This window comes from Patagioenas fasciata, chromosome 12 (assembly GCF_037038585.1).
Source record: "Patagioenas fasciata isolate bPatFas1 chromosome 12, bPatFas1.hap1, whole genome shotgun sequence".
In the NCBI taxonomy this organism is placed as follows: Eukaryota; Metazoa; Chordata; class Aves; order Columbiformes; family Columbidae; genus Patagioenas; species Patagioenas fasciata.
The window spans coordinates 23,326,481-23,352,518 of NC_092531.1; the positions used below are offsets into that span (position 1 = coordinate 23,326,481).

The 26,038-nt window shown below is 45.9% G+C and overlaps 2 protein-coding genes, 1 long non-coding RNA gene and 1 other non-coding gene across 8 annotated transcripts in view; all 4 read right to left on the reverse strand.

Annotated features, from left to right (window-relative positions):
- Nucleotides 1-117: 117 nt before the first annotated feature.
- LOC136106747 (uncharacterized) lies at nucleotides 118-4,192 on the reverse strand. The gene is made up of 5 exons (XM_071813683.1): nucleotides 4,045-4,192; nucleotides 3,340-3,875; nucleotides 2,483-2,553; nucleotides 1,042-1,336; nucleotides 118-861 (listed from the first exon to the last, which is right to left on the reverse strand). Coding segments are annotated over exons 1-4 (756 nt in total). The 3' UTR covers nucleotides 118-861; nucleotides 1,042-1,335.
- LOC136107093 (small Cajal body-specific RNA 15) lies at nucleotides 2,700-2,830 on the reverse strand. The gene has a single exon (XR_010652227.1). It is a non-coding gene; the product is annotated as a small Cajal body-specific RNA 15 (non-coding RNA).
- A 3,397-nt stretch (nucleotides 4,193-7,589) lies between the features above and the next one.
- On the reverse strand, nucleotides 7,590-9,899 carry LOC139828964 (uncharacterized). Its single transcript, XR_011741126.1, has 3 exons — nucleotides 9,517-9,899; nucleotides 7,849-7,892; nucleotides 7,590-7,677 (listed from the first exon to the last, which is right to left on the reverse strand). It is a non-coding gene; the product is annotated as an uncharacterized lncRNA (long non-coding RNA).
- A 2,103-nt stretch (nucleotides 9,900-12,002) lies between these two features.
- The window catches only part of PDE8A (phosphodiesterase 8A), a 134,450-nt gene continuing 120,414 nt past the window's right edge, over nucleotides 12,003-26,038 (reverse strand). For 4 of the 5 annotated variants that reach the window (XM_065847379.2, XM_065847377.2, XM_071814070.1 and 1 more), the window contains exons 17-22: nucleotides 24,522-24,720; nucleotides 21,558-21,775; nucleotides 20,578-20,710; nucleotides 15,068-15,232; nucleotides 14,222-14,351; nucleotides 12,003-13,458 (exon numbers count right to left, since the gene is read on the reverse strand). In XM_065847379.2, the coding sequence (XP_065703451.1) occupies nucleotides 13,352-13,458; nucleotides 14,222-14,351; nucleotides 15,068-15,232; nucleotides 20,578-20,710; nucleotides 21,558-21,775; nucleotides 24,522-24,720 (952 nt within the window). In that variant the 3' untranslated portion in view covers nucleotides 12,003-13,351. The remainder of the gene's footprint in view (nucleotides 13,459-14,221; nucleotides 14,352-15,067; nucleotides 15,233-20,577; nucleotides 20,711-21,557; nucleotides 21,776-24,521; nucleotides 24,721-26,038) is intronic. The other variant, XM_065847378.2, reaches the window with a different exon arrangement.

Genomic DNA, 26,038 nt, shown 5'->3' on the forward strand with positions numbered 1-26,038 from the left:
GTACTCTGGTGCAGCCCGTTCATTTCCAGACACCAGACAGGCGCTGCCTGTCAAGCAGCTCGTCTAGCTCTGAACAGCCTCACTCGTGCACGTCAAAAATAGCCAAATTCAACCAAGAGCCATTAAGCGCAGATTTATTGCACATTCATTACAAAAATAATTGTTTCAAGTTTCCATTCTAGGGGATAGTCAGGAACAGGTGGTGGCCTCTACAAAATACAGGGTCTCTACAAACACAGCCTGCAAAACTGAAGAGATTTGGTGTAGAACTATGTGCCAAAAGCTTCCTGTTCTTCCCCAAATAGCTTTAAAAAAGTTTCCACAAAACAGACTTTGCAGAAATTATGACAACAGAAGCTGAATACGTAATTATAGCAGCAATTAGTTCCGTCTTCTGTTGTATACCTATTTCTTTTGCAATGCTCAAAAGAAGGTGGGTTTTGTGACGCTGAGCTATGTATGTACAGGGTGATCTCTCAGTCTACCAGGAATTCAGGGATTTCCAGGGCAGAATGGGTGGTGACGGTCACTTTGTCAGACCCCCTGTAAGGCAGACCACAGCCAGCCAGTTGCTGTCTTGCAGTGAGCACAACCCAATTCCCTCCGCAGCAGGTGACTCGGCCACCGCCACTGCAGAGGCCACGAGGTGGCCATGTGAGCCCTGCTGACATTGGCAAGGCCATAGCAGAGAAGAGCAGCTGGAGCATACAGGGAATGCGAGGGAATGAAGGGGTGAGAAAGCACCATTCTTTGCTTCAAAATGCGTGCCTTGAGTCAGGACCCAACTTCCACCCACTGGAACGTGTTTTACCTTTGTCTTCCAAAAACAGAGAGCCACGCTCTTCTTTTAAATAGATATATCTGTAAGAGTGAAACACACAAGTATCAGAGCAGAGGTACGAGGACGCCTGGACCTCCCAAAGCCTTTAATGCAGAAAGGGTGCTGATGAACCCAACAATTCTGACAAAAGCAGATGTTCTGTTGTGAACAGCCCCACCGCTCCTCACCAACAGCTTTCATTTAAAGTGTTCAAACCATACCTGTATCCTGGTGCCAGGATTCACCTCAGATGATACAAGAACCCAATCCAAAGTATTTTTCAACTGCTGAGCTCCAGGGACTTCACAACCCTCTTGCAGGACTGCTGCAAGGACAGATCTTCTGAGCCAAACATGACCTTCTCAGATAGCCTTGGAGTGGGACTGTACAGGCACCACACAGCTCTGTCACTCCACTGCCAGCTCCATGAATCTCTTGGGGAGCGCAGGCCTGGTGGCTGAGTATGGAGCAGCCTGTTCAACAGAATACAACTCGCTGGTCATGGCCAGGCACCATCTGGAAAAAGAACAAACAATAATTGGCCACCAAGTTAAAAACAATGTGAGAAATGAGTTTGCATGTTTCTATTTAAAAAAAAGCTTCACCTGTCAGCAATAACCCAAGTATGTCCTCTCTTAGGAAACCCAACCCTCTCCCTTAAATATTTATACAGCAAAGGAAAAGTTATGAACCACCTGTATTTTTCAAACCCAGCTGTCACTGTGAATTACCTTTATATAAAAACTTCACAGGGAGGCCACCACTTCCACCACAGGGCCTGCTGATCAGACCAGCACAGCACCCAGGGCGGACGTATCAATCTCATCTTTCTGCGCAAGTCCAGCGGACAGGAGGAAGTGCGGTACATCTGTACAGCTGTGAGCGAGGGCCAAACCCTGCACGGAACTGGACGCTGTATTTGACAGCAAAGGAGGAGTCTCCTACTGAAGCTAAAGTGCACTAACATGGTATGGTACCCCAGAGCAGACTAACACCACATATATTTATCTGGAATGCTGGATGTAACACTCATCTTGGAGAACTGTGCTGAGCTGTCAATCTGAGAGCTCTTTCTTTGCATTGAAAGGTGTCTCAGGCGAAGCAAAACCAGTTCTCATCTCCGGTCTATCTACAGGAACTCTGCCTCACTGCCCATGTGAAAGGACAACATTTAAAAAAGAGTGCTTCAAGATGCATTTTTCCTGGCACCTGTTGGCATTTTTCTTTCATTCTGTTTCTTTTCACTGCGTGCATTTACTGGCACACAGCAAAATTCACCTTCTGTGAAGGACAGGAGCTCATGCCTGAAGTTCTGGTGTTGGCCACTTGAACCCCACAGGCTGCCCCCATGTGCAGCAGTGATCTGTGCACCCCTGTAGAGCTTGAAGTAGCATGAACTGCCCAAGGATGCGACACCCTCAACCACAGCTCACCCAGCAGCTCTTCCAGGGCTGCCCAATTACCCTTGGGCTCAGAGTGAGTCACCCTCAAACCCCTCCGGGGTAGGCAAAAGGGATCACACCTTCCAATTCCTGTCCGCTCTTCGTTTAAACTATCGCTGCAGGCTGTTGCCGCTGGAGGGCATCACACAAAGCCCTTTCACAAAGCTGCCCCGGTTATCAGACAGGTTTACACAACAATCAGAGTTTCCAAACTGGTTACCATAATCCTTCAGCACATCCAGCGTCTCCGCTCACCCAGTCCCGGAGCCGGGAACAAAGGGACCCGCAGGCCTGCCAGCAAAAACAGAGGTGAGAACGTCAAAAGCACAAACACAACAGCACTGAAACACGGTTTAGTGTGTTCAATTCAAACCAAACACGCCCACCATTTTCTGCAGAAACACCTTTTAACTTGTTCCCTCTAATTGCCATTAAAATCTTGTAGGCAGACGAAGTAGGTCCTGACTTTATCTCACAGGCAGGCCTTGTTCTTCCACCATTTAATTTAGGAGGATAGTATCAGTGGAGTCAATATAATGTTACTGGCTCCACTTTCTTAGTCCTCCAGATGAGTCTCCTCAGAAGCTCCCGGGAAGCCGCAGGAACCGGCCGAGCTCTGCCAAGGGGCACTGCACAGCACAACCCCCCAGCGCCCCCAAACTCAGCCAGGGACCTTGCAAAGCTGCGCTTCTGCCTCCCGTTCAGCTCAGCACCCGGACTCCCCTAACCCACTGCACCACCTCGGACAGCCAGGATACACCACTTTTGGTTAAATGGCTACATTTACGTTGGTACACTCACTTACCAGTACATATCAGACTCGGCTGTCCTGAGCCCAGCTTCAAGCTTTTCCAAGCAGGCTTCTGTTTTAAGCTTTACTTGCTCTGATGCAAGCAACGCCGAGGCCGTGAGCTGCTTCGTTAATGCATTCAAGGGGCTGCTCCCCCTGCCCGGGGCAGGCACCCCGCGGCTCAACCCGCACCCCGAAGCCGCAGCAGTGACCGAGGGGTCTCAAACCAAACACCCGGGCAGGGGGCCCAGCTGGCACCGCAAAGAACGGGCCCGAGCAGCACTCACCTGCCGTGGGGACGGGCAGCGCCGCCTCTTCACCGCGGATTTCCACGCGAGACGCGCATCACGGCGGCGGACTCGGGTGATGGGGGCAGGGCCAAGCGGGCCGGCCGGGCCTCCCACTGCACAGGGCCCGCTCCGGGGGAAAAGAGACCGGGCCCGGCCGGACCTCCCGCTGCACAGGGCCCGCTCCGGGGGAAAGGAGACCGGGCCCGGAGCGGACCGCGCCGCCTCACCTCGTGCGGCCGCCATTTCCCGCGGGCGGCACAGGAAGGAGGCCCCGCACCCCGCCCCGCCCGGCGCCGCTTCCTGCCCGGGCGGGCCGGCTCTTCCTCTCGCTTCAATAAACATGCACGTACAGCAGGCGCCGGGCGGCTGCTGCCGCCCCTTGGCGCGACGAGACGGCTCGTGTTTTACCGTGGGCTCTGCCGCCAGGCGTGGGGGGGAGCGCGGCCGCCGGCGCTGCTGCCGCCTGGCCCCGGGTAACGGCGGCGGCTCGTTCCGGACGGCTCGGCTCCAGCCGGCGTGGCCGCAGGGTCTGCCTCACCTGCAGTACCGGGGCTGCTTCCGGCAGTGCCGCCATCCGCAGCCCGTGTGTCGCCTCCAGCCGCCCTCTCCCAAACACCACGATCTTGCGTGACACCTGCTTATCGTGTCCAACTCTTCCCCATAACAAGTGCTTCATCCTGCAGCTTTAAGCGTGTGAATAACATCCTGCTCCGGGGTGGGTGAGCAGCTTCCCAGCCACCCGCTCGCAGCCGCCACCGCAGCCCCCGCGTTCCCAGCAGCGCCGCTGGGGCCGCTGCGAAGCTGCTGAGTTACCGACCCACAGCTCCCACAGCCTGTGGACACCGACCATCCAGGCAAAATAATACAGAGTCCCTCTGTTTGGAAGTATTTTGCACCCAGTTGGATTCACTCAAGCTCTCTCCCAATCTCTAAACAAAATTCCTTATGTTCTGTCTATAGTGTCGGGCAGTGCATGGTCAGGAAATGCCGGGGCCACCCCAACGCCTGCTGCCCTGTCCCTGTTCCATGCTGACCTGCACGCTGCAGCTGGGCTGCCGGAGTACACCTGGTTATTGTTGCTGTGCAGTGAGAGTCAGATGTGCTTCACAGCCTGTGCAATAAAGTGCTTGATGAAATAAACACTCAACAGCCCCGCCATTTATCATCTGAGTTTGTAAACCTTTCTTGTAGCAAGAATCAGTAGTAGCCCTGCTTGCCTTCACTCCTTTGGTGCGGCTCCAGGAAAGCACCTGGTGTGTTTAGTATGGCCTAAGCTCTGGGAGAGCTTCAGTATCCTCAGACTAAACCGCTTCATGTCTCAGAGGCTGGCCCACCACCAGGGAAGCCAAACCCGATCGATGCCTTGCTTGCCTGTTTGCCCCTTTCTGCTGCAGTGCATGGTTCGGAGGGCTCAGCTGCTCAAGAAGCTGCGGCTTGCTCCGTCCTCTGTGCCAGCTGCACTTTGGGTATCACTGCACTCCTAATTCCTCACTGCACTCCTAATTCCTCACCGCACTCCTAGTAGTTCCTCAGGGCTTCCCAGGACAGCCAAAGGCAGGAAAACCAGCCATGGGAAGGAAAGCTGGGGAGCGGATCATTGCTACGGCTCAGCACAGAGGCGGCTGTCGCAGGTGGGGACAGGCTGCTGGGCTTCACTCGTAACTTTTTATTCTTGCACAAGGTAAAGAAACAGCCAGAGGTAAAGAGCAGCAGCTGTAAAACACCTCTGCAGTCTCCATAGTCGGGAGGTAACAAAGCTCTGCTTGGCCTCAGCAGAAGAAAAGCAAATTGCTCATCAGACTCCTCTTCCAAGCAAAGTAAACACTTTGCCTCCTGCCCTTCAAACAGCTCATCAAAGAGCAATATCTCATCAAAGCCTCTTTCAAACCTGGGTTAACTACTGTTCATGCTATTAATAACCGGAGGCAATTTGGGAAGGGGAGGTTGGGGCTTTGATTCCTGTGACATGAAAGAAGAGAAAGAAGCCATAGAATGGACCTGTGGTGCCATGGCATACAGATAAAAGCCAAGCTGTCCCTTTTGCCTGCAGAGCCTCACTGTGACTTCAGTGGCCTGACTTTGGGGTAGCTCAGGCCTGATTTATGAACTGTGGTTCCCCCCTTTCCTCCTCTCCAACACCCCACAAAGGCCGGGGGGCAGAAGTCACATCGCCTCCCATACATGGAGGCGTGTGATGATTTATTAAGCCAAAAATTTCTGAGCATGCCCAAAGAGATCACTTGTATTGACATAACAGGAGAGGAAATTTAAGAAGCAGTCTGACTTCCTCGCAGCCTGTCAGATGTCAAATAAAACCTTTGTTCCTGGTGGAGAATTTCACATTCAGCATCATCGTTACAACCTGTTGCCTTGCTTTGCATTCCTCTGCGCATCAGCCCTAGAGTTAATACCTGGCTCTTAAAAAAGGGTTAAATAAGCCAAAAGGTCAAAGGATAGACAGACAAAAATCTGCTTAAATTAGAAATGGATATTACTTTTTCTTTTGCTGCACAGGGAATAGTAACCATCGGGTTTAAGCTGGGGGTGCGCGCTCTCGGTCCCTGCGTGGCTCTCGCTGTGTCGCTGTGCTGCTGACGCTGGGCCAGCTCGGTCGGGAGGCTCCGAGGAGCAGGTCTGTGCGTGGGGTCTGTGCTTACAGCACTGGTATCAGGCTGGGGAAATCTAAGCTCAGGGACCAGCTGATCAGAAGAGGTGGGAATAGGTCTGAACTTTGCCCGGCCACGGCACCGTGGCATTTCAGGCACAGACTGCAATAACGTGACCGTGTATGTGCAAGCAGGCTCAGGGCAGGCTTCCCCCAGAAAGCCAGAATGATCTAAAATAACAAAACTAACACCTAAGAGAGAGACTGTGAACTGAACAAAGTCAATGGAAGTGAAGCATAATTAACTGAAATCAGTGCATCGGGAAGGTTTTATAAGCCCTGAGGTGGGGCTACTGGTGGGCAGATGTTTCTCTCTGGGATGCTAAGTGGGAAAAAAACCCCAAAAGTCTCTTTTTTCAGACCACCTTCTAGAAACACTATTGACTCTTGTTACAGCAAAAGCAACACAAATACCACTTTGCTAATACATGCTGAGCCAGACTTAAAACATGTCACTGATATTTACTTAACAAATATTGTTAGGTATGTACTCTGATGTGGTTCAAAGAACACTTGTTTATTTAAAACAGCTTATTTTAAAACAAGGCTTTTTGTTTTCTTTTTTTGTTCCTAGCATGACGGAGCAGCTATAACTTTCTGCTTTCTGACCTTGGCTTGTCAGGGATTTGTCATAACAGGGGACAGCATATTTGCACCGAGTCTGCCAGCGCGGATTTTCAGTGGCTGAGAGGCGCTGCTCACTTGTAGAGCTCGTTTATATGGTGAGGAGAATCTCACCCTGCTCTCACGATGCTCTGTCTATTCACGCAATTGGAGTCTGTCCTGGTTTTGTTTAAAACAAGCTTCTCTTTTAGTGAATTTGCCTGTCAGCTAAAGCTTCATATGAGCTGCATTTTCCTGGAGAACCAGATACAAGTTTTGGTAAACATAGCAATGGAATGTGAAGTTATTGATAAGCGTGGATGGAGATCTTACGAGAGGGGCAACGAGAAACAAGTGGCCAAGAAACCAACCGTGTATAACATTCCATTCACGTGAATACTTCATATAAAAGTGGGAGATCGCGAGGATCTCATCCCTTTTTCCCTATGGTGACATTAGGAGAGGACCTTGCGAAGTCGCCCCTGTGAACTGAGGCCAATGACAGACTGAATCCAGCTCCGGTTGGCTGCAGAGTCCAGTCCAGGACTTGGGGTGCCGGCCCTACATCTGCCGGGACTTTTTTTTTGTATATTTTGTATTATTTTCTCTATTTTATCAGTAGCATTAATATAACATTTTTAATTTTTCCAACTCTCTTCTCTCTGTCCTTCTTTCCCTCCCGATCGCCTGTGCTGAGTGGGAAGGGGGGAGAGGCAGGGGCAAAAGGGGGAAGTGGTGGGGAGAGGAGGTTAACAACACATCTGCCAGGGTCTGATTGTCACCCCGCAATCTAAACCCTCGACAGAGTCTTTCTCCCGAACCACCCCCAAAAGCTGTGTCTGTGTTACGCCTGCCGTTCCCAGCCCGGTCTGGGTGGGGTGGCCGGGCGTCTTGCCCGTCCCGCAGTGACATTCACGCGGTGCCACTGCAGGCTGTCACTTACGGTAAGCGGTGTCTGAAACAGCCGGCGCACCCGCCGCTGGGGCTCGGCGTGCACACACAGCTGGCATCCGGCTCCCCGGGGTCAGGGCGCATTTCTGGCTTCTCAGGTGCTCTGAGTGGTATCTCTGCAAAGCGGCGGTGACAAACCATTAGGAACGCACGTGCTTTCTACATTTATCTTCCGTCTTTTTTTTGGAAAGTCGGCACAGTTGAACCCAGAGCCCTCAGCAGCCCCAGGGTCTCCCATTGGGGGACACCCCCAGCCATGGTGCTTCCCTGCAACTCGTGCTACCCACCTGCAAAAGGGATCCGTGTGTCTTCTTGTAAAGCGCTTAGGGATCTGTAAAGGAAACATTTCGTTTTCTGTAAAGAAAAAATATTACGAAGTAACTTCTTTTAGGCAAAAAAAGGAACAGTTATTGCTGGAGGTGCAAAGCAATATTCCTCACACATTCCACGCCGCAAATACCAAAGGAATCTCATCAAACATATTCATCTTTAGGCTGAAGACAAAGCCGTACGTAGAGGCTGCAGCATCACTAGGGTGACATCGTTCTACTTGGTTATAAAATGTGGGTTGGACTTGATGATCAGTGAGGTCTTTTCCAACCCAGTCGATTCTGTGATTCTGTGCTGCACACTGCACTTGGCGCCCAGCGCGCTCAGGTTGAGCTAAGAGCCAATGTAACGAGCTCTGGGGAAGGATTTACATCAAATACCACTTTGGAATATTGAAGACATACAGGACCAACTTCTCGCTTGAATAATTACACACTGACTAAATTCCTCCTTTCATTTCAAAATCAGGCAGTCACCCCTTTCGCTTCCTCCCGGTGCTCAGCGCTGTGCTGTTTCGCTGCCTCAAGAGAAACATCTGTGATTACAGGATGAAGTAACTCCTGGTAATTACCATGGGCTGCACTAAATTAGTTTTCTCTCTAGCAATGACTCTTGCCACTCGAGCGGGGGAGCAAGCAAGCCAAGAAAAGAGAGATTCAGATTCCAACAAGTGTCCCCAGCTGCTCGTAGGCGCCAACATCATCTCAAAGGCAGAGGAGCCTGCGAACGCTCCTGGACTTCAGTTTGCATGTGGGTGCAATGTAAAAGACCTTGCATGCAGTAGCAATGCAGCGCTCACAAGCCGGTTTAGTTAACTATGTTTGCGTTCTCCATCTGTCTGTAGACAGCAGTTTAAAGCTTTCAGCCACTATTTTTCCAGGCTCACTTTAACTTGAGTCAGAAAAATATTTTCTTGGGGTAAAAGTTGTAAGTGGCAAGAGTCAGTTTTTGAAAGGCAGGATTTAGCCCCAGCATTATGGCTGCGTGTTTGAGGGACATTCACAGCCCGTGGAAGTTAAGGGAAGGACTCCCAGCACGTGGGATCAGAAGAAAAAAGGAAGACAGAGAAGCTGAGAGGGGAAAAACTGGAACATGAGAAGAGCAGAAGACTCTTTCCTGGCCTGAGGAAGACTTGGTGTTAACCACAGGCACGGCTTGAAGGCCCAGGGCTTCAAAGGTGTTTAGAAGCCACAAACCCGTTTTGCTTAGTGGCTCCGGGTCCTCTGGCCTTTTCTAACTCATTTGCCTTGCTTGTTAAAGAGGATGCTAACACATACGGGGCTTGCGAAGCTCATTTCACTGAGGTTTGTGAGGGAGGAGGTTCTTAGAAGACGTTTAACATGGGAAATAAAGGAAAACGTGAGACATTTTGCCCTGGTAACATTGAGAGCAGGCATCAAGAGAAAGCATTACAACACAGAAGTCCTTGCCCATAGAGCCACAACTTCAGCAGAACAAGAAACAGCTGAAGCACCTGGACATCCCCTTTGTTCTGAACCAGCAGTACAGGCTGCACAGGGACACGCAGCAATTGAAAAGCTCGTTTTCTGCGTCCAAACTTCACGTCACTGTGAAACACCATCCATCGTGCTATCGTCTAACGAGCACCCCGGGGACCACCGTACCTCGGAGGCACCACGTCGCACGTCAGCAGAGATTGTTTGTTTTGAAGCTCATGAATAGCTCCGAGACTTCATGTCAAAGTGCTCCACGCAGTCATGACACAAATCCTTCTGCTCTCACAGAAGGGCACAGCTTCTGCTTCCCTGCGCTGTTTCTGAGCATCCTGTAAGGGATTAGTAGATATTTGATTTTATTATTACTATCCATTCTTCTCTATAGGAATGGCTTTGTCATTGCTTTGGTTCCTTCACGTTCGTGACACGTTTTCTTAAGTGTCATATCAATGATGTCCGTACTGAGACAGGTGGGACAGCCACAGCAGAAAGCACTGCAACGGAAACCAAGGCATTCATGCCATTTCAGGCGATTTTAAATTTATATATAGCCATTGAGAAAACCATAGTATGAAAGCCATCTTCAGACTTAGGACAAGGCAGCTGTGCCCAATACCTGTCTGGTTTCTCTTCTTGTAAGAATAAGGAATTATTACCCAGAATTTTATACCTGTCCCTTGAAGGGCCCAAGATACCCACCTAGGGCAATTTGCTGAGGAGCCAGCACTTTTTTACCAGATCATAATAGTTCACGCGCACCTGGAAGCAACTGAAAGTGATACTCAGGTCTAGCAGCAGCATCACCTGACTGAAAAGATGCAGCACAGAAAACAGAGCAAATCATTCTCAATGGCTCATTTCATGCTGAATTGCTAAACCTTATTCAGTTTTAAACACAAAGCTCAAGGATTAAAACCCCAGAGGTGCATAAAGGACTTATTCATCACGTCTACATTAGAATTTACTCTTGTATTAGCATTAAAGCAAGAACAAATGAAAAGTGTAGACAGTGCATAAGACTGCCAGGGAATAATTTCGATCATACTCTTTCAGTTCGTTCTTTCCACGGCACGGGCTCGCGCTGCACGTGAGGCTGAAGAGCTGCACGGAGCTTGCAGAGGGGCTCAGTGGGACGGGATCTTCGGTGAGGATCACACACGGTGGTTCCAGGCTTTAATTATAGTCTGACCCTGGCAACAGCAAAATTCAGAATCAATAGAGCTGCACTGAGTGCTGCAAATCAGTGCTTTATGTTCAATGAAATTATTGTACCCCAATACGGACATAAATCTGGCTGATACAGAGGACTGATTAGCGCAGCTCTACGCACGGCATCAAAGATGCAGTGTGAATTTCAAGGAATTAATCATATCGATCGCGTCTTTTCAATGATGATGCATCAGGCATCTTTATAGCAGATTAAATTAACTGCTTTCACCATTCGTTAGTACAACACAGAATATTAACTATGCTTATGAAGAAATATTTTTACCCCCTTCCTGCAGACATTCTCTGGACCCATTTGCTGTTACTTTTGCTCTCCTATCCTTTTCGCAGCAGGTAAGCAGGAAGGAGATATTGGCCGTGTCATGCAGCTTCCCTCTAATGGAGCCAGAGCAGCTTTTCCTTGAACTAGACACACGCAATAGATTAACCTCAGGTGGCAAATTACAGCTGATTACAATAGGTGCATGTATATGGAAACACAATGCAATATTGCCAAGAAAACAATGTATTCTGGCAGCCAGCTCTCCCTCTCCTTGCATGTTCACTTTGAAAATAGGATGCTTGATTTTTTTCAGCCTTCAGCGTAAATGTATCTGCTCCTTCAGTGTCGATTGTAGAACCCCTGGAAGGTCAACAAAGACCCTGTGCCATCCGTCCTACTGTTGTCACTGAGACAGCGGTGAGGTCTGGGTGAGGAGCTGAGCCCCACCGGGGTGGGCAATGTGCACGCATCGACGAACTAAAGGAAATCACGGAAGGGAATTCCCTGCCCCAACAGCATATAACGCAAATACTCCATAGGAAGGGAGAGTACGCAAGCAGAGTAAGGGCAGCGCTGGCAAAAGGCAAGACAAACACAAAGAGTCGTGAGCTACAACTGCTGACGGCCCTTGAGTCTCATGGGTTTGGAGATGAAGGAGGAACACAGGAACAGGGCACAGCTGCAGAGGCCACCTCTTCCTTTCTTACCTGCTTTAAGGCTCCCATTGCTGCCATCCCTGGACTCCCCCATCCACCCTGCTCGTGCTTCTTCAGGGAGGGTTCAGAAGGTCTCTAAAGCCAGTTGCCTCGGCACTGCCCACAGCCGGCAATTGTTTCAGTGCTCTGGGGCCTTGCTGCTTGCTGGGAAGGCTGACGGGAGGCTCTTCTCGTCCTTCAGTGGAATCCACGTGGCACTTTTAGCTGTGAAGAGACTTGTCCAAGGGCACACGAGGGTCCGACGGGCTCGCCAAGGCCGGGCCACCAACACGGAGCCTCGCTAGCCATAAACCACCTTTCATCACCCTTATGCCGATCCAACCCCCCCGACTCTTCCCTCCCCGACAGCAAGCATCTTAATTATTTCTTCCTGAATAATTTCATTTATCTATTAGGCTGCAAACTACGAAGGAAACACATTCCAAATTAAATGGCTAGGACTTTCAGACTTCTTAAAATACACATTTTATTATTTTCTAGTGTTTGCTATGAAGGTTTAATTCAAATTGTGAAGGTACACAGCCTTTACAAACTTCTCGAGTTAAAGGTTTTTGTGGGTGGTTTTGTGTTCTGTTTCTTTCATGGCAGAGGAAAATACATAGGCTATAAAATGCTGAAATTCATTAGATGTCGCCTCCTCGTATGTGCTGTGGAATGCTTTGTAGAAATACCATATAAAATAAGGCAGACTTTGTCAGGGAATTCAGTCATAAAATTTCATGGGAGCAAAAAGTTCCAACATATTATTATTTTTGTAGTGAAGGGAAGATCAGGTGGTCGTCACTGGTTTGGGGGAGAACCACTGCAGTTCTGGTGCTCAGACAGCATACGTTTCTTCTTTATTCTACTATTCTCAAGTGAGACCTTTTCAATAGAACTTATTTTAATTAACATAAATCAGACAATATTTCAACATACACATCTATCCTTACAGTGCAATAAAAACGTATCATTGTATAGTATTTTGTATTTGCATTATGAAAATAAAAGGTCTGTACATCGATGAAATGTATATTAATGAGTATGAATCATGTAAATTTGTAATGCATCTAAAGTTGGCTTTGGCTTTTAAGTATTTATAAATTCATAGAAAATATTGAACATCTAACAAAATAAATAAAACATATCATTTTAATCATAGATGCTAACGATCAACCTCAAAAATTCTTGTGTTATTTTTTACATTTGCTACTAAATTTCTTAAAGAGAACTCACTTTCAGTAGTGCTCAGAAGTGAATGATTGCACCTTCTGTGATGTGAAAAAATAGAGTACATGTGTTTTTCATAGATCAAAAATTCCTTCATAGAGAGTTGCATTTTAAACGTCTGATTGTTCTATGTAACTGTCTTAAGTGCTCGTAAAACGCATGTAGCTTTCTCAGAAAAGCTGTGAGTCTCCATCAACAGACATTGCTTTTTCACTTGCAGGATTGAGGATGAAGCAAAATCTCCTAGCGAATGTCCTTCTCATGAGGATTCTTCAAGGTTCTCTGGCTTCACGCGCCGCTATGAAGATACCGCAACAATATGTTCGCTAATAAACCCTCTTCAGTACAAGTACTGCAGCAATCCAGTGTAATTCCACTTGACAGGCTTATTTCTTTGGAGTCCGCACATGGTAGTTTGTGGAAGTCAACTGCTGACCTCCTGTTCTCTTGAACGTGAAAGCTCCCCAAGCGCAGGGGCTTGCCTTACTGTAATACTGAAGAGACCAAAACAAATCTGAAATCACATGGATAAAAGTGAGCTTGAATAAATATGCGTCTGGTTAGCAAATTACACACCATGGTCTAATTGCTATTCTGGTGGTGGTCGAAGGCTCCGCAGCTTCCTTTCATCTAGTCCTTTCCAGTATTTAAAGTTATTATCCAGATGCTGCATCAAATTTGGCAGGTCTGCAAACGCTAGAGAAGAAAGGGCAGAGTGTATTTAGTTTGCAGAACTGAAACAGTCACATGATTCTGTCGGCTTAAATATCATTTGAAATGTCTGGGCAGCTGTGTTAAATAGGAAAGCTGAAATCTGTCACACCAATACCCAAAATGGTTTTGGCTCTATAGCTCTCATCACTCACGTATCGCTCAGGCCACCAACAACCCTTCTGTAAGTCTACTTAACACTGGTATTGCAAGTCCCAGCAAAGGGATCCAGTTTTCCAGGAGGGGCACAGCTAATTATGCTTGTAATTTTTCTACTTCATCAAATCTCAGTCACATGTCATGATCTGGCACTCAGGAGAGTCACATTTCTGACCACTGTTCCCGCCGAGGCAGCGCTTGGAAGGAAACAGCTGCTCCCCCAAGCAGCTTCCAAGCTGTAGAAATTTGTCTTGAAGAATAACTGATATTAACATGGACAAAATGACTGTGCCCAAAGTGCTATCAAGGAGAATACGTCCTGTTCTCCACTTACAGAGATGAAAGTTAAAGCGAAGAAAGTTAAACATTGCCTGAACCTAATATATTAGAGAGAATCCAGAAGAACGGCTTGTAGCAGTACCAAAATACTTCTAAGCAATAATGAAGTTATTAAGCTCACTTCAACTGCAGAGATCTTCCCTTTTCTCCCCCTTTCTTTAGGAGCCATAAGAAAGCGATTTTATATCACAGTAGTTTCAAGTGTTCACAAAATACTTATTGTCAGGAAATATAGCAGAGTTTTACTTACCATCCCAGGCATCAAACATATCGGTGATGAAGTAATCAATGAATGATATTTGGGATTTGGGGATGCTGCAAGTATTTCTGTCAAAAACTGGCATCACGACGGGTAAACCTTGCCTCTTTTCTTCATCAGTCTGCAAAAAAACCCTCGCGATTATTCATCTACGACACATTCTGTTAATGGGCTTCGTTTACCTTCTGCACCTGCACACAGAGCTGACCCTAAGGAACTTCACACATTACTAAGTTATGACCGGAGATAAAAGATGCTCAGCTCTTCTCAATCTCTGATGGAAGCCACATTCTGTACAACTCAGGGATGGCAAAATATCTTTCTTTAACCTCTTTTCCCCCACCTCAAAGTACCAAGTCCCAGTTGGGGTATTTGGTCTGTCATCCGTGATAATGATTCTGCCTCCTCCTTCTCCCAATCTTCTTAAAACCTTTCTTCAGCACAGGTCTTACAGCATTTTTGGAGGGAGCTGTTCCTGTGCTAACAGCAGGACCTGATGACCCTGTTCTTGAGGCACAGACCGCGCAGGTGTGCAAAGGCACCTTCCTCTGCCCCTCGTGATGCGAATGCATTTGCAGACAAACTCCAGAAGCCCAGCTCCGAACTGAACAACTCGAAAGCTTACATTTTTTAAAAAAACAGAACTGTAGAAGTTGTCGACTTTCATCTCTCTGAAGGCACCTGGTCTTGTATCGGCATGAGTAATATCCCGTTATTTAAAATAAAAGAGTTGCTTGTTTTTTGCATTAGGTAACGCAGCCTTAGATGTTCTGCGGCAGCGTACGCACCCTTCTTTTCCCCGTTCAAGAGATGCTGATGGGATTTCAGCTGCCCTACCTGTGCAAAGTACTCCTCGGAGATGCGTCCTGCCCACTCGATACACTGCTCCATGGGCCTGCAGGGGTTGGAGATGTCAGCACACTTTATCAACATGCGCTTGATAAGGATACGGTTTTCGGGAGACGTGAGAACAGTTTTGATTGACTCTCCATCACCATTATTCTGCAACGGTCAAGAATTAAAACCAATCCATTAGCAAGATCTCTGTGCACTTACTCAAAAGCTTTGCGCCCTGGGAATGCTTTCAGCAGGGATCAGTCCTGCTACCAGATACCGTATTTGATGTCCAACCAAATTTATAGGGGGATTATGAACGTTAGCCACAGCTCTGAACTAGCGCTGAACTCCAGTTTCTGGATTCAGTCACTGTCTTTGTGACAGATCTCTTGGACATCTTTGGGCAAGTCATCTAATCCCCCTCTGCCTCCTTAAAAGTGTGGAGAGGATCCATTCATCACTACACACATAGTTACGAGCACTCTGTAGGCAGAGAAATGTAATTCTCTGCTGAAATCCAAGGATTAATGGACTTGCACATTAAGAGTGGAAGAGCTGGTTTTAAAAAAAGGACTGACCCGAGATGCATGGTCACCATCTGCACGCAAACCTCGTCAGCGTGAGCATCAATCACCGTGGCAGCACTGCTGCTATTAGGAGAGGCAGATCCCACACTGCACGCTCGCTCCCTTCCACGGGAGCCGTGTCAGTCCATCAGTCTCTGACCTGACCGGGAATTTTGCTTTCTGAGAGTTCGTCAGTATTAAAGCAATAATTAGAAACATGGTTCCGAACAGTCTCAGCTTGCCTCTGCAAGTCTAGGAAAGTTTTCAGCCCACACACACAGCTTATATTTGGTTCCCAGGCTGCGCATAAAAGCACGTCAATGGGACTCTATATTTGGAGCCGGTATACAGCCAATATGAGTAAAGGCTCCAATGATCCAGGTTAGAAGCTCTTTTCTGTGGAGCTTTGATGAAGTAAATTTCCAAGTCTCTTCCAAAATCTCTTAAAAAATTATGTGTAAGTACAACATTATTACTTGACTCTTTTGGGATAGGTAGTTATAGAAATTCACAACACAGTCTACGTGGAATAGAAACTCTTTGAAAGCAAGAAATACATTAGACTTTCCTGGCACCTAACAAGGTCTTGGTCTATAGTCAGAGCGGTGACGTAACAACAGTAATAGTAATGATAATGGTAATAATAATAAATAATAATAAACAATAAAATAATAATAATAATGACAATGATAATAATAATAATTATGATGATGATGATGATGATAATAATAATGATGATGATAATAATAATAATTATAATAATGTGCAAGCAGTTCCTGCAGTATGAAGAGGGAGATATAAAGCAGCAGAAACATTCTGATCTCTTATTAAGACACATTTTTCAGAAGAAAGTTCTTGGGAAAAACTTCTTCATGAAGGAAGAAACTGACAATAATTTTAAAAATACATTATTTGGCAGCATACTGACACAGAAACACCAGTTCCTAGCACAATGAGACTCCCAAACCATTTATTTTCCCTCGTTTTGAGAAATGTGGAAGGGAAAATACAGAGGAAACAAAAGTGAGGTGCAAAACTGCATATGAGAAAGCCACAGTGAAGTGATGGAAGCTCCAGAAACACAATCAGGGTGTAAAAATTAAGAATGGAAAATGATTAGCGATCATTCAGTTATGGATAGTAGAGAGTATCCTCGTAGGTAAATGACCAGGAATCAGAAAAGGATGCTCGCTTCCGTGATCCGTTCAAACGGAGGGCACGGTTCCACTTGCTGGACGCGGATGTCTTGGGAATAAAATGTGCTAACTGTGCGCGGTCCCAGCATCCTGCTCAGGGTGCAGAGGTGTCCCTGCATGTCAGATGCTGGCTTCCTGTCATAGGCTTAGGTGACATCATGAAGGGAAATGGGAGGATAAAGGATGCTGGAGCTGGAAAGGGTGGGTTTTTTTTCAGTTTATGAAACAAAAGAAGAAAGGAAACAAACAGCGCAGCTTCTCAGCGTGGCTCTTTGAACAAATACGTATAAAAATAATAAATAAAAAAGTAAGTGGAACTATCCCATTTGGAACACAGGGCTGGCAGCTCAGCCTGCAAACACTACACTGACTCACTGCCATGGCTGGAAACCCGGCCAGGAAACACAGGCTGCTGTGCAGCCGGACAGACAACCAGGCTGGAAAGGGATCAGTGCTGTTCCGCGAGTAACGACCACAGTAAACGACTGGGCTTACCCACTCACACACCACAGGCCTTTTAGCAGGAACCTGCTGAAATGACAAACTCCCAGCCAAAAGAAGGGAAACATTTTTCTTCTTGTTTTCAATAGAAGTTATATAGCCTTTGTCTTTCTTCCCCTCCTGGGGCAGAATTTGCCTTCTGGAGCACATTATTTCCCTTCAGCCCCAGGGGATCAAAGGCAGAATTACATGTTTGATTTCTATATGTCACTGTATTTGTTTTTACAGATCCAAGCCTCGTCCTTCACAGAATCCCAGAATGTCAGGGGTTGAAGGGCCCTGGAAAGCTCATCCAGTGCAATCCCCCATGGAGCAGGAACACCCAGCTGAGGTTCCACAGGAAGGTGTCCAGGCGGGTTTGAATGTCTGCAGAGAAGGAGACTCCACAGCCTCCCTGGGCAGCCTGGGCCAGGCTCTGACACCCTCACCGGGAACAAGTTTCTTCTCATATTTAAGTGGAACCTCCTGTGTTCCAGTTTGAACCCATTACCCCTTGTCCTACCATTGGTTGTCACCGAGAACAGCCTGGCTCCATCCTCCTGACACTCCCCCTTTAGATATCTGTAAACATGAATGAGGTCACCCCTCAGTCTCCTCTTCTCCAAGCTAAACAGACCCAGCTCCCTCAGCCTTTCCTATCTTAGGAGCATTGAGAGAACAGGTCCTCTGGGGAGCCGCCATGGCAGGCAGCACCGAGGGGTGAGGAGGGGTAGTAATGGGATGAATAAAGCAGCTCCTGCATCTGCAGACAATCGTGCACAGACAGCAAAGCCTCTTGGCTTTTCCTGGCCAGCTCTCTTGTAATCTACCAAGAACTGCTCCCCCTTCTTGTCTTCTTCATTGTTACACTCAAGGAATGGAGCAGAGAAATGCTTGGCCTCACAACTTTGAATCCATTTTGCTGGCCTTATGCTTCCATTAAAAATGTCTATCAGGCATTCGAGTAAATGTACCGGTGTGTTATTTCTTTAAATCATTCTACGCAAAACTGGTTCTGTGGAAAATTCCACAATCATAAATTAATACATACGTTTAAAAAAAAGGTCTGCAATGAAACAGCTTGATCATGCACAAGTAGGGTTGTAGGCTAGGCTGCAGGCTGACACTTCACATTAAAAGGTTTTGTTTAATACTGTTCATAACTGCCAATTGAAACTGTTTGGTTGAAGTTTCCCCACCAGGTGTCCGCCTCAGGCAAAGATGGTTTTTTTCCTCCTGAAAACTGCAGTTAAATGTGTTTTGGTGGCTTCTAAATACGAGGTCAGGAGAAACGGACTCTTCATGCTGCTGCTAAAAATTAGTGCTGTTTTTCTCTTTTTTTAATACCCTCGCATCTTTACGAGCGAGGACCTGGAATTCAGTCAGAGGGATGGTTTGGGGGTAAACCAGTCACCACCCCTGTGAAAATCTGCTTGACAAATTGCAAGCTTTGGAAGATAAAAAAGCTGTGGTTTGGGTAGACTCGGATTGCTGGAGCCTGGGACTGGGTGCAAAAAAGGCAAAGAGAAGGAGCAGAGTGGCACAAAGTGAACCGTGAAGGAGAGAGGAGACGCATGAGCAATCAGAACTGGAAGAGGGGTGAATGCTGACAAAAGGGGACTTGTTGAGTGAGGAAGACGGTGCTGGGACACGGAGGAGGAAGAGAGGCAGAGCTGGAGGGAAGCCAAGGAGCACAACGGTGGGTGAGGAGGGAAAACAGGAGGACAAGACAGCGGGCAGCAAAGGGGCTTGGAACTCAGAACAGAGTCAGTGAAAAACAGGACGCGATGAAACCACTAAGGGCTGACTGCACCATGTGCACGTAAACGGAGTCGTTATGTTGAAAAGATGGTGGTAGTCCTGTCACTTGGTAACCTTTGACAGCAACTTCACAATTTAAGCCTGGTTTTCACTGTGCTTCCTTTATTTGTAATAGGTAGGAGGCCAACTGTGCCAAGCCTTTGTTATGGCTTAGCTAATAAATGATGAACCTAAGGACAAATGTGTGCACAAACTAGTTCTGGTCTTCTCTAGGTTCTGGTAGAAGGGAACAAGCACTTTTAACAAAGTGTAGATCCGCAAGGTTGAACACAGCACCCTCACAAATCAACAGTATTAGTCTGTCTGTGACTTTAAGTCACATTCTGCACCGTGAGGCTGTCTGGGAAGAACACTTCATAACCACAGACTTAACAGCTGTTCTCCTAGTTTAGCCAGTTAAACCAGAATCCTACTGGGACTTTGGCTTCACATAGCTCTCATTAGTAGTGCTGGGTGCCAAGAACAAAGCTAATTCTAGCATATACTCCTGTGGACAAAGGTTCTCCCCTCCAGTTAAGCTCCAATCTGCTTCTGATGGGTGAAGGAACAAGACCCGTTGCTCTCCGGCCTTCAGATAATAAAAAGACTTCCTCCCCCATTACACACAACAGTCATAAATGTGGTTTTCTAAAAAACATGGTAAGAAAACACAGAAAACCTTAACAGCTCCTGCAGGACATCGCCGCCGATGCAAACTTTATTATAACCGTTTCTGAAAATCTTCTCTTTGCAAAAAAACATTCCAACAAAATTATACGCTGCTCTTACTGGCAACAAAACTGCTGGTTGAGGCTGTTACTGAAACTGGTGTGGGTTTTCAGAATGAGCTCTTAACAGGCAATTTCATTGTGTCCACGGGGTTCCAGATGGCTATTGATTATGTCTATATGATACATAATGCCACTATCATCTATTTTAAAGATTAAAAAACAAAGCAGACAGAAACCCCACGAATGCTGCCAGGCAGCGCTGAAGGCTGAGGGGCCTCATTTGCAGAGAATGCACCATCTGGCAGTCAATATACCAGCCCTGATGTGCTCTCCTGTGGTGAGCGAGTAATTCAGTTTCTGTTCCGAGGCAAATCCTGGCACTTTTGCAGAAAGGACCAACAACTAGTGGCTCTTGCCACTAGCACTCTCTCCATGGGAGCGACTGGGTTCATCAAAATCACATTTTTAACAGGAAAATACACAACCCAGGCTTCTGGTCCCAAGCACAACATCATAGCACTGCAATATTAATAGGATGCAAGGGAGTTTCACTCATCCTGAGAATATGTGACAACCATGTTAAGCAGAAAGGGATTCAAACCCAGAGGTGAAAGACACTTCTGGTCTCTCTCCACGTTTCAGATAAACCTCCTCAGCACACCATGTGGGGGTTTCCTGCTGCCAGGGTTCCCCATCCCTGCCTAGTCATTTTAAGGAGGACTTGCAGTGTTGCTTACCCCGTTTTCTTCTAGCGCTGCCAAGGGTTTATTAATGCTGTTGACAAACTTGTTGACATGCTCAAAGTGCTTTGTCATTTCTGTTGCTAAGACCATGTCAATAATGGCTTGGCGAAGGGTTCGATACTCATTCCTGTTTAAAGAAGGAAACAATTAAGGATGCTGGCCAGTTCACAACGGGCTGCTTGCTAAAACAAGTCTAACAAAAACGCTACAGACCATTTCCATTGAAGAGAGGTGCTGGGGGAAGAAAGAACAGTAAGAAAGGCTGGGGATCTACGCTGAATGAAGTACCTTTCGGTGTGCCAAGACATATGTGCTAGAGGCATGACTGGACCTCTAGGAGAAACAGCTTGAGAGCCGGTCAGGACAGACAGCAGCTCCTCGGGAAGGCTGCCAGGACGGGCCACACCAGCACGTCACCAAGGCTTCCAGCACAGACACTCGGCAGTGGCTCATCCTCCAGCCATGTTTCCAGCAATGCTGTTCTCCTGTATCTTTAGAGGACTGAGGCAATGGTCACATCATTGCCCTAAATGCCTTTTTAGACTGGAAGAAGAACAGGTCCTTCACTATCCTTCCCAGAGCAAGGCATTTGATTTTTGACTGATGCTCTGCGACTCTTTCTATCCTTGTTCTACCCAGCAAACATCTACCCACTCAGCCATAGCTTGTCTTCTACATCCAATGACACAAAATTATTCTTCTAGACTTGCTAACATTCAGATTTACACTAAATTCCTTAGATAGGATCTACCTTTTTATTCATGGAAGGAACAGAAACCATGGGATTACTCCTAAGTCTGTGCAGGACAAGCAGAAGCCCTCTACTGGTTTAGAAGCAAACTTCTATAAGGGCTGCAGATATATCCACAAGGCACTGCCCTCCTCTAGGATGCTTATTTGCATTATCTTATCTTACACGGAAGAAAGTGACAGATGCTAATGGGCAGACAAAGGACCGTGGGTTTTCAGCTTACCTCTCCATGTTTTTAAATATATTGCATTTGTCATCCTGGGTGGTGAGCTGGAAAGCCAGGGCAGCGTGGTGGCTCTCCAGCACCGCAGTGTCGTTGTACAGAATCGCTAGCTCGCTGCCAGCATTGCACAGGAAAGAATTTGTTCTTCCTGGGTGATCCACGTCGTGGACTGTGGCAGCAATGAGGGCAGCAACCTCATCAATCGGATCCAAAGTTTGCTGAAAATAGAAGGATGCTCAGTTCTTCTGGCAGACTCATTAGAAACCCTACACTGTCCATAAGATTAAGCCAAGTTGCTGAGGAACAAAAGCCAGAACTCTGAAGATCAGTAAGGGTCAGACGTTCTAGGCAGAGCAATGGAAAATTCATTATAAGCTTCATTGAACACTGCATGACTTTTTTGGCCACTTTGTGCCTCTTCAATTCTGCCTCAGCTGCACCTTTGACAAAGCACATCCAATTAAACAAACGCAAAGTAATAAATTAGTTCATGTTTTCTAACAACAAAGAAACCACCTTCACTTGGAGCTGGGGTATTTGGCTTGGAAAAAGAGACCAATACTGCTAAAAATTATTCTATTTCCAGCAGACCCCTTCATTTCTTTTGGATACTTAATTAGTCCTAATCACATTCCACTTATGTGGCGACTGGATTTAAAGTTTCTAAGGAATGTTTCCCATATAACTAGTTCAATAATAACAGAGTCCTGGGGCTACGGCTAACATGAATTCTATGAAGAATACTTGATGGTTTACATCCATGGGAAAACTCCATGATACTCTGGTTCTATAATTTCGGTGTCAGATTCTGATTCTCTTAGCATGGTGCACTCCACGCTTTATTTCTACTTACAGTGGTCATTGCTTTATGTCTAATTGTATCTACTCTATAATGAAATACTGAACTATCTGAGTTCGAGGGTTTTAATACTGTATTAATAGCATAAAGGAGAAAAAGAACCAAGCATCATAGAAACATATTGTATATGCTGTGTTTATACTGGGCCTTTCGTAAGGGATCACAGATACAAAACAATTGTGTTAAAAATTTTAATAAAATGAATGAGACACAGGAGCAGAAATGTTCCCAATTGGATCTGGGAGCAGGGCAGATAATTTCCATTCCAATTAACTTGAATTTAAGGTCCAAATTCTCTCCTGCTTTGACAGTACCATTCAGGATGGTCAGACTTGGTAGGTACAAAGACAACCCCTACCATACTGTACACCTCCCAAATTAATGCGGTGGCTTCACTTTGATGGAGCAAAGATCTTATTCATCGAGGCCTGTCAAGAGGGTCTTGTGGACAAAAAGAAAAGGCAAATAATTATTTCTACTCTAGGTTCATGGTCTGCATTGTCCGCAATACTACCTGCCACATGTTAGCTTCTTCCTTGTTGCTTTCAGCTGCTGCTCATTGGATTCTGGTTTTGTGGGATGAAGTTAGGAGAGCTTTTTGGAACAGGTTCTCCCCAGAGGGACACACTGACCAGTGCTCAGTCTGGCTGACACAGACCTGTGCAGATGGGACGTGGCCAGAAACTGGACAATACCTGACCTGTAGGACCACAGCAGTGTATCTCACGCTTATTTCCCGAGTCTGACATAACAAACTATGCAGGGATTTACAGCACCTTTACCCCAGCTGGCGGTAAAGGAGTCTAAATTTGCCATCCTTACTCCTGTGGCACAGATGTGGAAATGATTCTGATAATACTGCTGCGATTTGGGAGACAGAAAAATTTGCCAGGCAAGAACAGAGTTCAATTTACTGAAAGAAAATTGTCTCAGTGTGAATCTGAGTGGCAGAATCTGGCCTTCTGTATTTAGGTTACGTCGAACTCTGGACAACACAAAGGCAGCTGGGCTGTAACTTTGAAAAGATAAAGGGAGAATTTTGAACTTTGATCCTGCTCCTTCTGCTGCCACAACATTTTTTCCTCTTCCTATGCCTACAGAGGAATGGAAATAACATTCTGGAAAAGCAGGAGGCAGCCATGCTTCTGTGGCATTGAAATGAGTCCAGATATTGTCTGGTTTTCATAGATATTCTTGGGAAGACCAGCTAAACCTCTGGCAAATCAGGGGCTGAAAATATCCAGTGAAGCTCTATTCCCACTTGGCATATCGTATTTGTAAGTCAGCCTCTGGAGAGCACGCTAATGAGCTGCAGCTCCAGGTTAGGAGACTTCTACAGTTTTAATGAGCTGTCAGAAGCCTGTTTACAGTCACAAATGTCTCAGCCAGGTGCCCATCACTAGCACTACCCTTAGGCGGCCCAACTCGGGGTAGAAATGTCTATCCAAAAATGCAGCTCAGAAATACGTCCTACCACTCCACCGCATACACATGCAAGCACTGTTTTAATTCCACTTCTCCGGTCTGCCCTCCGGGCATGCGAGAACAAAGTTTGCTCTGATTTATTCTGGTTGTCAGTGTCTCTAATTCGCAGTGGGTGCTATGGTACAAGGAACTTTGAGAAGTAATGTGTTTCAATACTCTTCTCCAATGCAGTCTCTTTAAGCCTCAGGGCATCTTGTCCAGTGGGTGATGTGGCTTTGGAAGCACTAAACCTATTTTATGGTCTATACTGTCCTGGGAGCCTTCTGCAAAATGACCATCACAAGGCGTAAGATGTTTATTACATTAAATCTGTATATGGTATGTACCACCACAAAAACAATCATGTCATTTGCTCGCCCATCTGAGGAAGTTTAACTATAAGATTTTGTTTTAAAAGGAGATTTCTTATTCTCCCCTCAAGAATAGCTTGATTCCTGTAATATTAGTATCCATCCTTCCACACATTCTATAAGAGAGATCCTAGATCCATGTAAAGCAGCCCAGTTCTTTCACCTCAGAGTTGCTAAACTGGAAGGCACTTGGCACCTTTTTGAGAGAGATCTTCCTTTGATTGCACTTGTACTTCTCACCTACACTGCTTCTTATAAACGTGGACTTACCTTTACTCTTTCTTTAGACAAGAAATAAGCAGTGGCATGTAGTACATCTGCTGAATGAGTAGAATTATGGTAGGAGTTGGAGGAATGGTAGTTGGCTTCAATAACTTGTAACCACGACCTCAGAGTTGATTCTGAACAGTTTAGGAATTCACAGATTCCAAAGCGAGCAAATATTTTGAGACCCAGATAAACCAAAGGCCTGTGGAGAAAAAGAAACACAAAGTTTCAGAACAAATGAGCTTGAAAGAATATGATATAGTATAACTAGGATTAATCTATAGGGCATTTTTAACCAGGGACATGTCAGATTAAGGTGTTCTGGCAGCAAACGGCTGGGCCAGGTTTTGCCATTTCTTGGCTTTACTACCATATGTCTGCTTGGGCTTGAAGACAATACTAATAACATATTCATAGTTGTGATTCATTGAAGATCACTTTAATTCTCTTAATAAATGAATTGCTTTATTTAAACACAGCAGGAAGCAATCATATTTACAATACCTTTAGTAAGAGGACAGGCAACGAGTGCCTCTCTTATCCCACTGTGATCCCCCCCAATCAATAGGAACAGAGAAACCTATCTGGTGATCTCAGGCATGTTGGCTGGGATAATTAACTCTTAAGTTACTGCAATGTGTATATTAAACGTTGTAAATCACACAGACAAGACTACATTTTGACTTTTTTTAATTACTGTATCTATAGCATTATCCTTTGAAATGGGATCACAGTAGAGCAAAAAATATGCTGAAGTAACTGGGTGCAATTTCTTCACTTGCAATAAAATCACTTTGAAGAAAAATTAAAAACGGATTTTTTTCCACTGTTTCTAGCTCATAAAACCATGGTCTAACAATTAACTGCATATATGTTAACTAAAAGCCCGATATCTTCCTTAGACACTATTTTTGAATATATTTCAAAGCTCTTACAGATCTGAGATTTTGATGAGGCCTTAAGACAGTCAATCAATTGCAGGATCAAGCCTCCAAATTAGTGTCTCATGGAAGCTTTAAACTAAGACAAAGCACGATACATGAAACTAGACCCCAAGGAGAACTTTTGATAGGCATCAGCAAATACAAACAAGGATTTAAACACAAAGATCAATTTACAGTCTTAGTGAGAGCATTTGCTACCAATGAAGCACAGTCCATCAGAACTGCTGATCTGCTTTTGAAAAGTTCTGGGATGGAAACTGCCATGCCCTACCTTTCATCAGTAAATATTCTTCAGTTAATCCTATACAGAAAATGTAGCCTGTCAAGATTTTAGCATAAAGACCTTTCTCTAATCCCAGAGAAAGGCAGCGGGAATTCTGCTGAAAAGACATATTTGAGCTGTTTAGGAATAAAAATCACCCAATTACATAGAGAGAAAATAAAACATGATCTGTATCAACTGATCAAATGGAGACCAGCATGTTGACTCTGTGTGTAGCTGGGCATAATTTGAATCCCCACAAGACAACCATTTTATTTGTAGAACTTTTCTATTATTGAGAACAGAAAAGGAAC

What these genes read in the sequence shown, in the direction of transcription:
- LOC136106747 (XM_071813683.1), bottom strand. Translation starts at nt 4,192, where the DNA reads ATGGTCGGTGTCCACAGGCTGTGGGAGCTGTGGGTCGGTAACTCAGCA. An exon ending in CACCCACCCCGGAGCAGGAT is followed by an intron (nt 3,876 to 4,044) that starts GTTATTCACACG and finishes ACTGCAGGTGAG; the next exon opens with GCAGACCCTGCGGCCACGCC. An exon ending in GCTGCCCGTCCCCACGGCAG is followed by an intron (nt 2,554 to 3,339) that starts GTGAGTGCTGCT and finishes TTTTGCTGGCAG; the next exon opens with GCCTGCGGGTCCCTTTGTTC.